The following is a 12,215-nucleotide window of genomic DNA, read 5'->3' as shown; positions in this document are numbered from 1 at the left end:
CCCCCCCTTTCCGGTTGTTACTCTTTGGGTACATAGTGTAACGTATTTGCTTGGCAAGTTGAGGCCAGGTACTTTTTTTGAGGCCCAGGACTTGGTGTAAGAATATTTTAGATCAAATTGAGTAAAATATTCTCAAAAAAAATACCTATGGCCTCAACTTGTCAAGCACCGGAACTCAAATCAAGTATCCAGATCCACTTTTATGGATGCATTGATCACCATTCTAAGGCTGTCGTCCGCAACAAAAGTCACATAGAAGCAGGACAAGAGAAATCGACAAATAAAATCGAGTGAACGAATTTTCGAATATTTTGCCCACACATTATTTGGACGAGTATGTACTACTCTTCCGCCCCGCGGAGCCTCGGAGCGAGGGTGGCGGATTGAAGGGGCTTGGTATGTCGGGGATGGATTGGCTCCAAGGATTGACTCTGGAGCCAGTAAACGTAGAGGGAACGACCCACTGCGCTCGCCGTGCTCCCCGAGGAGGGGCAGAGGCAGAGCCGGCTGTGACACCGCCCCACCCCGCCCCGCCCCGCCACACGGCCTCACCTTCAAATATCAGCGGGCTCAGACCGCGGGGCGGGGCCGGGGGGAGCACAAAAGGTGCGGAAGGGCATGGACTATACACGGGCAAAGATAATAATAATTTGCATCTCTCTTCACTTTGAACGCCTTTTTACTGTTTCATGCTTACTTTGTGCGTTGCCCTTGTTTGACGCAGAGTCGCCAGGATGACGCAGTCGATGGCGTCCCGCGAGAGCATCCCGATGAAGCCGCTCGAGAGGACGGCGATCCGCCGCGACCCCAAGAGGCCGTCATCCAAGAGGAGCACCAACCTGCCGGTCATCCCGACCATTTCAGGTATAAACCCGTCTAGGGTCGAAAGCCCTGGAAAGTTTCCGGAAAATTTCATTTCCGGCAAAGCGGAAAATTTCCGGGAAAGCGGAAAATTTCCGGGAAAACTGAAAATTTCCGGGGAAACTGAAAATTCTTGGAAAGACGGAAAATTCTTGGAAAAACAAAAAATTTCCTAGACTTTGGAATTTTTTCGATATTCACGGAAATTTTCGGGAATTTTTCGGAAACCGGGCGGCCAGAGTCAGCTTAATCCGACCCGACAATATCGGGAAATATGAAATCCGGCGCCACCAGGGTGTAAGCTGAAGCCAAGACTCTGGCCGCCGGATTAGTGGCCACATTTTTGTGGCAACAAACAGAGACGTGACTGTACCGCATGACCGCATGCAAGCGGGCGGCCAGGCGGCGGCCGAGTAGGCAACCCGCACACACGCGTGCACCGCGGTACAGTCCACCCGCGCGAGAGCGGGCGAGCAGTTGTGCAAAGCAAACTACTTTGAGTTGGAGCCAGCCTGCAAATCTCCCGTCTCGCTCGCAGGCGGGCAGGAGGCGGCGGCGGCAGCTGCGGGAGCGGCGCCCCGGGCCCCCTCCAGGACGGCGTCCAGGACCGTGTCCCCGCTGGTGAGCTGCGTGCCCATCCCGTGGTGCGTCGGCAGCGTGCGCTGCGCCCAGGACGGGCCCCAGCGGGGCGACCTCCAAGACTTCCAGGACCTACGCGACCACCTCCAGGGCGGCGGCAGGGGGGCCGAACCACCCGAGGCCACCACGTGGTGGTGGCTGCCGAACCTCAAGGAGCTACGCGACCGGAGTGCAGGTGAGGAAGCCGAGGGTGGTGGCCACACGGAGCTACCCCTTCGGGGGTGAGGGGGTGTCGCCGCCAGAGTCTCTGCTGTAGCGGGGTAGCTGCGCCACCCCTCCGTGGGTGCCGAACCAGCCACCCTACGCACGTGCCTGCATCCTCGCGCCAGCGCGGCGGCCGCGGGCGGGCGGGGCGGGTGAGGGGTGTGCAAGGGGTGCTGCATGCAGGGCGCACCCCCGGCGGGCACCCCCGCGCATGCGCGCACGAGCGCCGCCGCTGCTGCCGTGCCGAGGGCGGCCGAGGGGTGGCGGGCGCGGGGCGAGGGGGGGGGGAGGCAGGAGGGGAGGCCACGCCATCCCCCACACGTCCTGGCTCCAAGGCTGCCCCAGCCCTCACCACCTCCTCCACCGGGTCCGACTTCGATCGCATCCAAACAAACCAGCAGCTACCAGCAGCAGTAGCTTCGGGTACCCGTCGGCCCGTTCGCACCTGGGCCCCACGCAAGCCCCCCATGTTCAACAGCCCAGCTGGGGGCTGCACAAGTTCCGAGGCGGACCGTTTTGAGGCGACGACTTCGGTGCGGCTGGTGGTGCGGCCGGGCGCGAGGAGGCAGCGTCGGCGTTGGGCACCACGGTCTTGACCACGGTCGGAAGGGAGCCCCTCGTCAAAGTCTCGTACGTGAGCTGCGGGCGCCAGGTGGAGACCGTCTCGCGCAGGAGGGGCGTCATGAGCGACCAGGATGTGGACGATGTGGCTTTCCTGACAGGTAGGCAACCCCCCGCGGCCCGGTATCGCGTCCTCCTCGGGAGGGGTAGTTCGTGTGTCCCGTGCACCCCGGCGGCGTTCGTCTTACCTACGTTCCCGAAGGGCTCCCCTAGAGAGTACCGTCGTAGAGACCCTCGCAGCGGACCCCGCCGGAGCCCCGGTTACAGGAGCCAGTGTTTATTTTGATGCTCTGACCCACTGATCGCACAGAAAAAGCAAGGCCGCTTTTGCTGACAACCTTTTCGGCCAGCACTAAAATTAGATTTAACCGAATTTTGAAGAAATAATGTTGTGATTGAGTCTCTTAAATACCGCCCCGATTAAGTATTTTGGTACGTGGGCGAGATATCCTTCACCTTTTCTCTGGTTTTCATGTATCTTTCCATTAAATCTCCGTTTTTAAAGGAGCTAACCTAACTTTTCAGTGCAGAAGAGATCTGCACTTGCTGCACTGCAATAACTTCGGTGGCACAGTGGCAGCGCGTAGCGTGGAACAATAACATGCAAGATTTCCCGTATGCTTTAGCTAACACAAATAATCGTATCGTTTTTAGTGTGAAGAATCACTGTCGTAAGGCATAAAGCACATCGTAAATAACGCCAAATTAAGGACAGTAGAGATAGGTACTTTGAGGCTGGTGGCTTCTGCTTGTTGTGGTTTCGCGCTACGCGCTGCCACCGACCACAAATGGGGTGAGGTGTATCACCTTCTCAGTTTTGTCTTATCTGGTTCTCGTGCCATTGCCTGTGCCATTCCGAAAAATGACTCTTTAAATACTTGTTTTTGTTACTTCAGCTTAAATTTTCTATATCATTCATTTTATTACAAGAAGTTTTACAATTTTCATGTATGTTTTGTGGACTAATTTGCCGACCAGGCTCAGATAATATTGTAGATGAGCATCAGAACTCTTGTCAGTTGCTATTTGTATGAATGGGTTTCAGTCAGTTATTATTTGTAGATGTTGTTGGAAAAATCAGTGAGGAAAAATTAGTTTGCTTGTTTCGAAGTATTCCGTTAGCTTCCATGGTGTAGTTGATTCACTGTAGATGTGTCTGTTAAACGCATGTTGTAATTGTAGTTGTATTTTTGTTTGTTTGTTTCTGGTTGATACAGCCTGGTTGTATGGGCATCGGCTTGGACTTGAGATGTAAATAGGCACAAAATGATGGTTACCGGATAAGCATTTGGAAGAGCTATTGAAATCTTTCAGTAGCATTATCTGCCACTCCTGTTCTGTAGGGCGGATTTCCACAGAAGCTATGGATTCCGGTAATATCTGTTTGTGTATTTTAGTCATTTTTAAGTATCTACAATTTGTTTTTTCTGATTTTATGTCTGTTGGCTTATGCATGTAATGTTGTTTTTAGTGAAATAGTACTTTGTATGATTATAAGTTAGAAATAATTTTTTTTCCTGAATTTCACCTAGGTATTATATTCTTAATAATATTTAAGTACTGTGGTTGAATAGAAATTGACATTCTTACTCTATGCTTGCAGGTGCAACATGCTGTGCGGGAGAAAGTCAGTCCATCCACAAGCGCAGCCTTTACGAACACAATGGTGTAGCAGTATGCTCTCAGAAGAGAGCCCTTATCATAGCATGTGGGGTGTTTGCTGTATTATTCATAGTCTCTGTTGTACTTGCAACAGCTGGACCTCAGACAGGTAATATTACATCTTCTTTGTTTAAACCAATGCCTCCTTATATCATGTAATACTAATATACTTTATTTTAGATTGCCCATGCCTCGGAGTGAAACCAGCTGACATTGATGAAGAAGATATGCCATTACCTCCAAGTCCAAAAATCCCGATAGCAACGAACAATGAGCTATTCCCTTGGAACAATCCTCGGCTACCAACATTTATTCGTCCTATGCGCTACAAGATCAACATTCATCCAAATCTGACCACTCTAGATGTGAAAGGTTGGCTTGTTGGCTAAACATTTCTTTACGTTATTCTGTGAGGAAGTTTAATGTTTTAATAGAACTAATGTGCTCTTTTATTACTTATTTCAGGGCAAGTGACCATCGACTTTCAAGTAGAAAAAGAAACAAACTTCATTGTGTTTCACAGCAAAAATTTGACATTAACAGAGAAGGTGTGGCATATTTTCTAGACTCTGACTTTTAAAATCATGCTTGTTTCTTACAAAATTTTCCGTTTTAGCATTTGATCAGCAATGCCCTACCTACTTCTCTTGACCGAAAGGGACACAGATTGCCAATTACAAGATTTCTTGAGTATCCATCTGGGCAGCAAGTTTATATGGAACTTAAAGAGAAATTGAGAAAGAAAGTCAACTACACTCTTGTTGTACGTTTTAATTCCCGCCTTGGTCGTGATCTTGAAGGGTTTTACCTCAGCAGTTATGTCAACAAGCAAGGAGAAACTAAGTAAGTTTTATTCATTTGTTTGCTTTAACAATGTCTTAATTAAAATCCCTAATAAAATATAATTCTACCTTTCAGATTCTTAGCTACAACACATTTTGAACCAACTTATGCTCGATCTGCATTTCCGTGCTTTGATGAACCACACTTAAAGGCACGTTTTCGTATGTCTATATTCCGTGATAGATTCCATATTGCATTGTTCAACACACCTATTGCTAATACTGAGGATGCAGGATTTTACATGGGTACAGGGCTGGTGAGTATCTTCCCTGCGTAAGCTATTGCTCTTCATTCTAACATTCATGCATGTGATTAATCTTAATCTTCTCAATTTCTTACCAGCTCAGAGATGACTTTGAGGAATCTGTAGAAATGAGCACATACCTAGTGGCATTTGTTATTTGTGATTATAAAAGTATTATGCAACATACATCAAAGAATATCACTGTGTCTGTCTATGCCCCAACTGGTCTGCTACCTCAAGCTAACTTTGCTCTGTCTATTGCTACACAAATGATGGATCATTATGAAGATTACTTTGGTGTTCCTTATCCTCTTCCAAAACAAGGTAATACATAACATAATACTGTAAACTCTTTACAACTTGCATAGCTTTTTATAAACATAGAGTTTATGCAATATTCCTGTATTACTTGTTATGCTATATTTTGATGCTATTTCTGCAGACTTGATTGCAATTCCGGATTTTGCTGCTGGAGCCATGGAAAACTGGGGCCTAATAACCTATCGTGAGACTTCTATTTTGTATGATCCTGATGAAACCTCGTCAGCTGCCAAGCAATGGGTAGCTATTGTTGTTGCCCATGAGCTTGCCCATCAGGTACAATAATTAACTAATATTGGAAAAAACAAATTTGAATTTACTTTTAAACATTTATCCACCGTCACATTAAATTTCTTTAAATGTTGCAGTGGTTTGGTAATCTAGTGACAATGAAGTGGTGGAACGACCTGTGGCTTAATGAAGGATTCGCCAGCTTTTTGGAATATCTCGGTGTGGATCATGTGATGCCTGACTGGCGAATGATGGAGCAGTTTATTCTTGACAAAACCCAACCAGCACTTTCTCTAGACGCTCTGGCAACATCACATCCAATATCTGTTCAAGTTGGTGATCCTACTGAGATTGAGTCAATCTTTGATACAATATCTTACAATAAGGTAAGCTTACACTTAAGCAAGATGACCAAACTAGTTTTGAAGTGCTCATAAAAGCTTGGTTGTGACTGCATTGAGAACATGTTGCAGTTGTTGCATTAATTTACTCTCTCTGTGCCTCTGTTTCACTATCTCGCTAATTACTTAACTGACCTTTCATAAAATTTAGGGAGCATCAATCTTGTACATGTTGGAGAAATTTCTACATGAAGAAATAATGCGCAGTGGACTCAACGACTACCTCAATATGCATATGTATAGCAACGCTGAAACAAAAGACCTTTGGGATGTTTTCAGTAAACATGCTAATCAATCCTTGGAAGTCAAAGTTAGTCTCATATTGTTGTTATATTGTACAACCTTTTCCTAGTCTTAAAATTCTCTTACTACCATATAGATTTATTGACTTTCTTGTACATTTAATTGCTTGGTTTTCTTAAATTCCTAATCTGTTCTCAGGTTATTATGGATTCATGGACAAATCAAATGGGTTTTCCCTTAATAAACCTGACTAGAGAAGGAGACAAAATCATTGCTACACAAGAACGATTTTTACTAACTGATATCATGAACCATGACTTGAATATAACAAACAGTACCTCGAAAGAGACATCTTCAGCCAAGTGGTATGTTCCACTGAGCTATTATACTGACAAGGAAAAGGAGGCCCAATATGTTTGGATGAATCAAACTAATGGTAAGTCCTTGAAAAAGAAGACATCAACTTGGTATTGAGGAATTTTAAGGAATTGAAATTAAATGATATTTTATTTCCAGTTGAATTTAATATACCAGAAAATATTGTGTGGTTGAAAGCAAACGTCAATCAGTCTGGTTTTTATCGGGTAACATACTCCGAAGATATGTGGATGTCCATAATTGCTGCTCTGCATAAAAACCACTCTATCTTTAGTGCTGCAGATCGAGCATCTCTTATTGATGATGTTTTTACCCTTTGCAGGTATGTACCAATTTGGGTATGTTGCCAAATATTGCACAGTTTCTATGATGTATTACTATTAACTCATTGTTTTTCTTAACATTTTTGTTGCTATTAGAGCTGGAATACTTAATGCTACTGTGCCCTTGGAGCTGTCATTGTATTTATTGAAAGAACGGGATTATGTCCCATGGGCTACCGCTTTAGAACATTTCCAGTCATGGGCGAGGAGATTAGCAGAATCTTCTTCCTATAGAATGTTCCTAGAATACACTAAGAGGCTCATTACGCCTGTTTCAGAAAGTATTGGATGGGAAGATACTGGTCCTCATCTCAAAAAGTAAGAACTCTCACCCAACATTTTGAGTGAAGTGTATTTAGTTCTTACTTATATTTTACTATGCTGTGTGTCTCTTGCAGACTTATGCGTTCAGATATTCTGGCATCTGCTATTTTGGCGAATGTGGATTCTGCTGTCAATGAAGCCAAACCCAAATTCCGGGCTTGGATGGAGAAGAGTACTCGCATTCCTCCAAACCTCCGTGAAGTTGTTTATGCTGCCGGTAATTATGTTTCCTAACAAATCAATTTGACAATAATTTTTAATTTATCAAATTTCCATCTGTAGAGTCAAATTTACTTCAAAAAGATGTATCAAATAAATACTAATTACCATTTCGTTGAATAATAAGTGGGTTGTGGTCTCAAATTATTGTACTTGTTATTGACAGGTATCAAGTATGGTGGTGTTAAAGAATGGGAATTTTGCTGGGACAAGTACAATAAATCTAGAGTGCCAAGTGAGAAGAAATTATTGTTGAAAGTATTAGGAGTTTCCTCAGACCCTTGGCTACTTCAGAGGTAAGTTTTTTTTCAAGTGTGGTTTGACAATTTATTTTGTCTCTTTTATGTTCCTTACAGCTATTTCTGTTTTCTTTAGGTACCTACAGAACACATTAAATAGAGATTTAATCAAACCTCAAGACATTAAAATTGTGCTGGCTGTTGTTGCTGCTAACCCTGAAGGAAGACTTTTATCCTGGCGTCATTTGAGAGCTCATTGGAATCATTTCCAGGACACATTTGGAAACAATACTTTCACCATGGGTGGGCTAGTGACAGCAGTGACTTCCCATTTTGCTGCAGAATATGACCACAAGGAGGTATGGCCTTTAGTTCTTTTTGGTCTCAATTCTATATGTTATCTTTTAATCCTCAAATATCTGTATGTAATTGCGACTTCAGATGGGTAAAGGAGTGAGTCTCATGGGAGATTAATTGTTGCAGGTATCACATTTCTTCCGACGAATGGATATGGGTTCTGGTCAGAGGGCTCTAGAGCAGAGCCTCGAGACAATCATGCTGAATATTCATTGGGTGAAACACAATGACGAACCAATATTCAGTTGGCTGAAAAACTACCTTAGATAATATGAAGCTTTACCCACGCCCCCTCCAACTCCATCTCACCACTCAGGTTTGGTCTAATATCCAATATGATTTTATTTTTGATTGAACACCAGAAAGATAGACCCTTTCTTCTGTACTCTTTTCAGGAACAAACAACTCGACAAATGCTCTTCCAACAGACTCTTCCTCTGAATCTGTCTCACTCAAGACTGACTTGAGCAACATCTCAAGCTCTTCCAGGGACTGCATTCAATCTACATCGACATTTTGTAATCAGGGCCAGCCTTCCAGAAGTACTATGAAAGTGGCTTCAGGCACATCTGCTAATCCTTTAAATATTCAAACTGTGCATAAAACTACACCAGCATATTTGAAGGAACTTACTGAATCTACTCTTTCATATTCAACTGTAAGTACACCTCTAGAGGTGGATCATCCATTCAAGGAGGCCTATTCAACACTTCATACTCCTGCCAAAACTATCTCCAAAAAGCCTCTCCCTACCTCTGAAATAGTTTACATTAAACCTTTCTTAAAACCTCAAGGCAATGTAAATAAAATTCAATTAGACAAAATGGTCCCTGTGGCTCCAACTAAAGCAGAACCGGGTATTGTCAGAACAACACCTGCTTCCCGTATTTTTTACATCACACTGTTACCATATCCCATCAAACAGTAAACTTAAGCAGCGTAGTTGGAAAGTACATCACAGATACATTTGAGGATGTTTCAGAAATAATTTTCTTGCATTAGTCTGTGAAGTCCTACATATTTATTGGTATGTGTGAATGTGTCTCTTATTGTAATTTCATGTGTTTTTGTGCTAATCTCCTAAATTAGGATTGAAACTAATACTCATGGGGCAGTGGGTAACCAAATAACAATGGGTGAACTTTAAGTCATAACAGTAGCGGTATTTCCATTGTTTTAGTCCTTCCAATTTTTTCATCATCATTATTATTAACTCTGCAAAATAAAAATAGCTCTTATTTTCTTGAAGTACAGTACATATTTCTCTCAGTGTACCTAATAGAGTAGAAAAGAGACGAAGATCTATTTTTGATCTACACAGTAGAAAAATCAAAGAGTATTAGGAACTTTTCACATTTATCACTTCTAACTAGGTTACATAAGAAATAAAGTTCAACAATTAATATCTATGCAATAGAAAACTGGATAAGTTTTATCACTTTAGCACTAGTTACTTGATTCATTCTGTTGTTTATACTTTCATTAAATTATGGATGTCAATGTATTTTCCTCCAAAGCTTAGTTGTATGTCATGGAGATTAACGCATAAAAATAGATGGAATTTTTCCATCCAATATGTAAATTATGTTTATCTTTTCCACTTCCACTCCTTTGAGTCGGGCCATTATTCAGTAATATTGGCATGTAAATCTGATCTGCATTTAAGTTCTTTTCTAGTTGAATCTCTTAATGTACTTAAGTCCTCCTTTACTGTCAGTAATGAAAATGAGCCAAATTTTATTGTGTTCAACTATAAAGATAGATGGTGGTCCTGTTTTCAACTCATAAAATACCATTATGTTTCTTGGCCTAATAGCACAATGTTCAGTATTTACTTTGGATTTTGTGAGCATAGTCGTATTGCTACATGTTCAGAGTCTTTCTTGATTCTTGCGAGACACATACACAGGGTTTTTGCGTAATGAACTGTGATGTTTCTCATACGTGTATAAGGTGACCACCACACTTACCAGCTAATTTGCAAGGGCTTATTTGATTTTTTTTTAAATGTGAAAGGCAGAATATGGTTGAATGGTTTATGTACAGAGCAAGGAAAAGAGTGATCATTAGCAATCAGGAGCATCTTAGCATTTGGCATATTTGTGTTCTCACTTGTAAAATATAGTTTAAACTGAAGCATTACAACCTGAAATGCTTACTTTTGGGTTCAGGTTTGTGTGTAAGTATTGCTAAGAATTTAAAATACTATGCATAACATAACAGATTAAATTTGTGGGCTGATCTGGGACTGATGAGACCAATTCATTGTTGTGATTCTTATTTCGGAAAGTGATAATGTTGGCTTAATCTAAGAAAAGATCTAAATTTTGAAAAAAATCTAAGAAAAGATCTAAATTTTGAAAAAAATTGAAAATTAATTCACAGTTTTAACAGGCTTTACATTTAGTGCTTTTTTCTTTGTCTCTAAGGAAGTGGAGGGTTCTCAAGAAAGATCATACGTACTGACGACAATTTGCTGTGAGAACTCTAGACTATTGCTATTATTACCCTTAGCAGATGTTAATTTAAGGCACTCAATTCTCATTGTGCCCATCGAAAGACTTAGTACTCTAGTCATTACATCAAGTGCTGATTCTATCCTTACCAACTGTCTGATAGCACAAACAGCATAGATATTTTGTCATGTCTTACCTTATATATTATTAGTCACCTTCATAGTATATAAAAGATTTTTTCTACTTATTCTCATATTCATCTCTTATTTTATTGAATGTTTGTGAGTCTTTTTTAATTTATCATGTTATATGTACCTGTACGCATTGTTTTATTTATGTACAACAAAGTGGTGTGGTTGTGTATATTCCTGCCGAAAATTTAGCTGTCTGGATTCATACTAAATAACACACATGTTCTTTTGGTTTTTCACCATCATTTTTACTTTTTAAAATTTATGTGCACTTGTTAAGTTGTGAACTTTTAAACCATGTATACCAATTTTTTCCCTTAAAGTCAACTCTGACTTTGACTTTACTTGTTCCTTCCAATCCAACATACTTTTACACATGGTCCTCTGGGGTGGCAGGTATTTTTTTAAATTTGCCTACTGTGCAAAGGATCAACATATCAAAGCTTTAAGGGAATCAGGAATATTTACTATTATTTAAAGACTTATTTTATTTTAGTGTTTAATCTTTTCAAGTTGTTTTATTGAGCAGTGTAAATGATATTGTTAATCTTACCATGTTTGCATGTCATCCATTCTTTGTAATTGTGATTGTATTTTTAACTCTACCTATGTTGAATTGATCCTGGATTAGATGTGGTAAGTTATTTGATTTCCATACTCTGAACACCATACCACAATGATAAGTTTAGTGAAACTTTGGAGTTCATAATACATCAAAATTACAGATGAATTCCAGGATCAATTCTGCAGTAGTACCAAATATGGAGCCTATTTATTTGGTACATCATTCTTTTGCTGTAATGCAGTACCCTGGCTGTACTATGTCTAGGACTGTTTTTCCCCCTTTTGTTTGATTGTTTGCCCTTATAAATGCTTGGCAAAAAATATCATGTCTTAAGAGATTTGTACCTTGTGAAGAAAGGAAAGTTATCACTTTTTTACATCTGATTATTCTCCTTTTAAATTTGAAGTTCTCATCTCTTTGTGTTTTGGTAGGATAAGGTTTTGCTAAGTATTGAAATTCTAGTCAAACATTTGCTGTATTTCTTGTTTATCAAAGGAATAAATTGAATTTGTTTCATAGTGCAGTTCGGATGAAGCAATAATTGCCCTTGGATACCATGCTAATTCTAATAATACCTTAATCATAGGAGAGGGGGGGGGGGGCAGACACCATCAGGAGGGCAAACGAAGTGCCTAACTGCAGTTCCGGGCCTGGAAAAGGGTAAATGAAATAACTTACGCTATTTCACTAACATAAGTAAGTAATCTTATTTCTGAACAAGTCTTGGTTCGCACCACGCCGTGGATCGGCTGTAGTGTGCCACGGCTCTCGGATCTGCGATGGGTGGGTCACTTTCCTAAGTGCCTGGCGCGGTATTGGGGGGTGGGGGGAAATTGCCAAGTTCAGCGGTCTCATAGCGCCTTATAGGTAGGCAACATCTTGCTTGTAGAGCT

At 41.5% G+C, this 12,215-nt stretch overlaps 1 protein-coding gene across 8 annotated transcripts; it reads left to right on the top strand.

Annotated features, from left to right (window-relative positions):
* Nucleotides 1-697: 697 nt before the first annotated feature.
* On the top strand, nucleotides 698-11,845 carry LOC113204030 (glutamyl aminopeptidase). 8 transcript variants are annotated; one of them, XM_052277309.1, is made up of 19 exons: nucleotides 698-864; nucleotides 1,400-1,675; nucleotides 3,929-4,096; nucleotides 4,168-4,359; nucleotides 4,453-4,535; nucleotides 4,604-4,830; nucleotides 4,906-5,086; nucleotides 5,173-5,398; nucleotides 5,517-5,671; nucleotides 5,764-6,012; nucleotides 6,179-6,337; nucleotides 6,469-6,706; nucleotides 6,787-6,970; nucleotides 7,068-7,289; nucleotides 7,370-7,512; nucleotides 7,681-7,810; nucleotides 7,890-8,112; nucleotides 8,237-8,426; nucleotides 8,506-11,845. In XM_052277309.1, the coding sequence occupies exons 1-18, from the start codon at nucleotides 735-737 to the stop codon at nucleotides 8,378-8,380; spliced, it is 3,330 nt and encodes a 1,109-aa protein (XP_052133269.1). In that variant the 5' UTR covers nucleotides 698-734; the 3' UTR covers nucleotides 8,381-8,426; nucleotides 8,506-11,845. The 8 variants fall into 8 exon arrangements, with proteins under 8 accessions (XP_052133269.1, XP_026274811.1, XP_026274810.1 ...); XM_026419026.2 differs by lacking the exons at nucleotides 698-864; nucleotides 1,400-1,675 and adding exons at nucleotides 2,060-2,426; nucleotides 3,543-3,698; XM_026419027.2 differs by lacking the exons at nucleotides 698-864; nucleotides 1,400-1,675 and adding exons at nucleotides 2,485-2,757; nucleotides 3,543-3,698.
* Nucleotides 11,846-12,215: the final 370 nt, after the last annotated feature.

Source organism: Frankliniella occidentalis, unplaced genomic scaffold (assembly GCF_000697945.3).
Source record: "Frankliniella occidentalis isolate FOCC.00 unplaced genomic scaffold, Focc_3.1 Scaffold9, whole genome shotgun sequence".
In the NCBI taxonomy this organism is placed as follows: domain Eukaryota; kingdom Metazoa; phylum Arthropoda; class Insecta; order Thysanoptera; family Thripidae; genus Frankliniella; species Frankliniella occidentalis.
The sequence above is the reverse complement of the archived record's forward strand: the minus strand, read 5'-3'. Positions and strand labels throughout refer to the sequence as shown.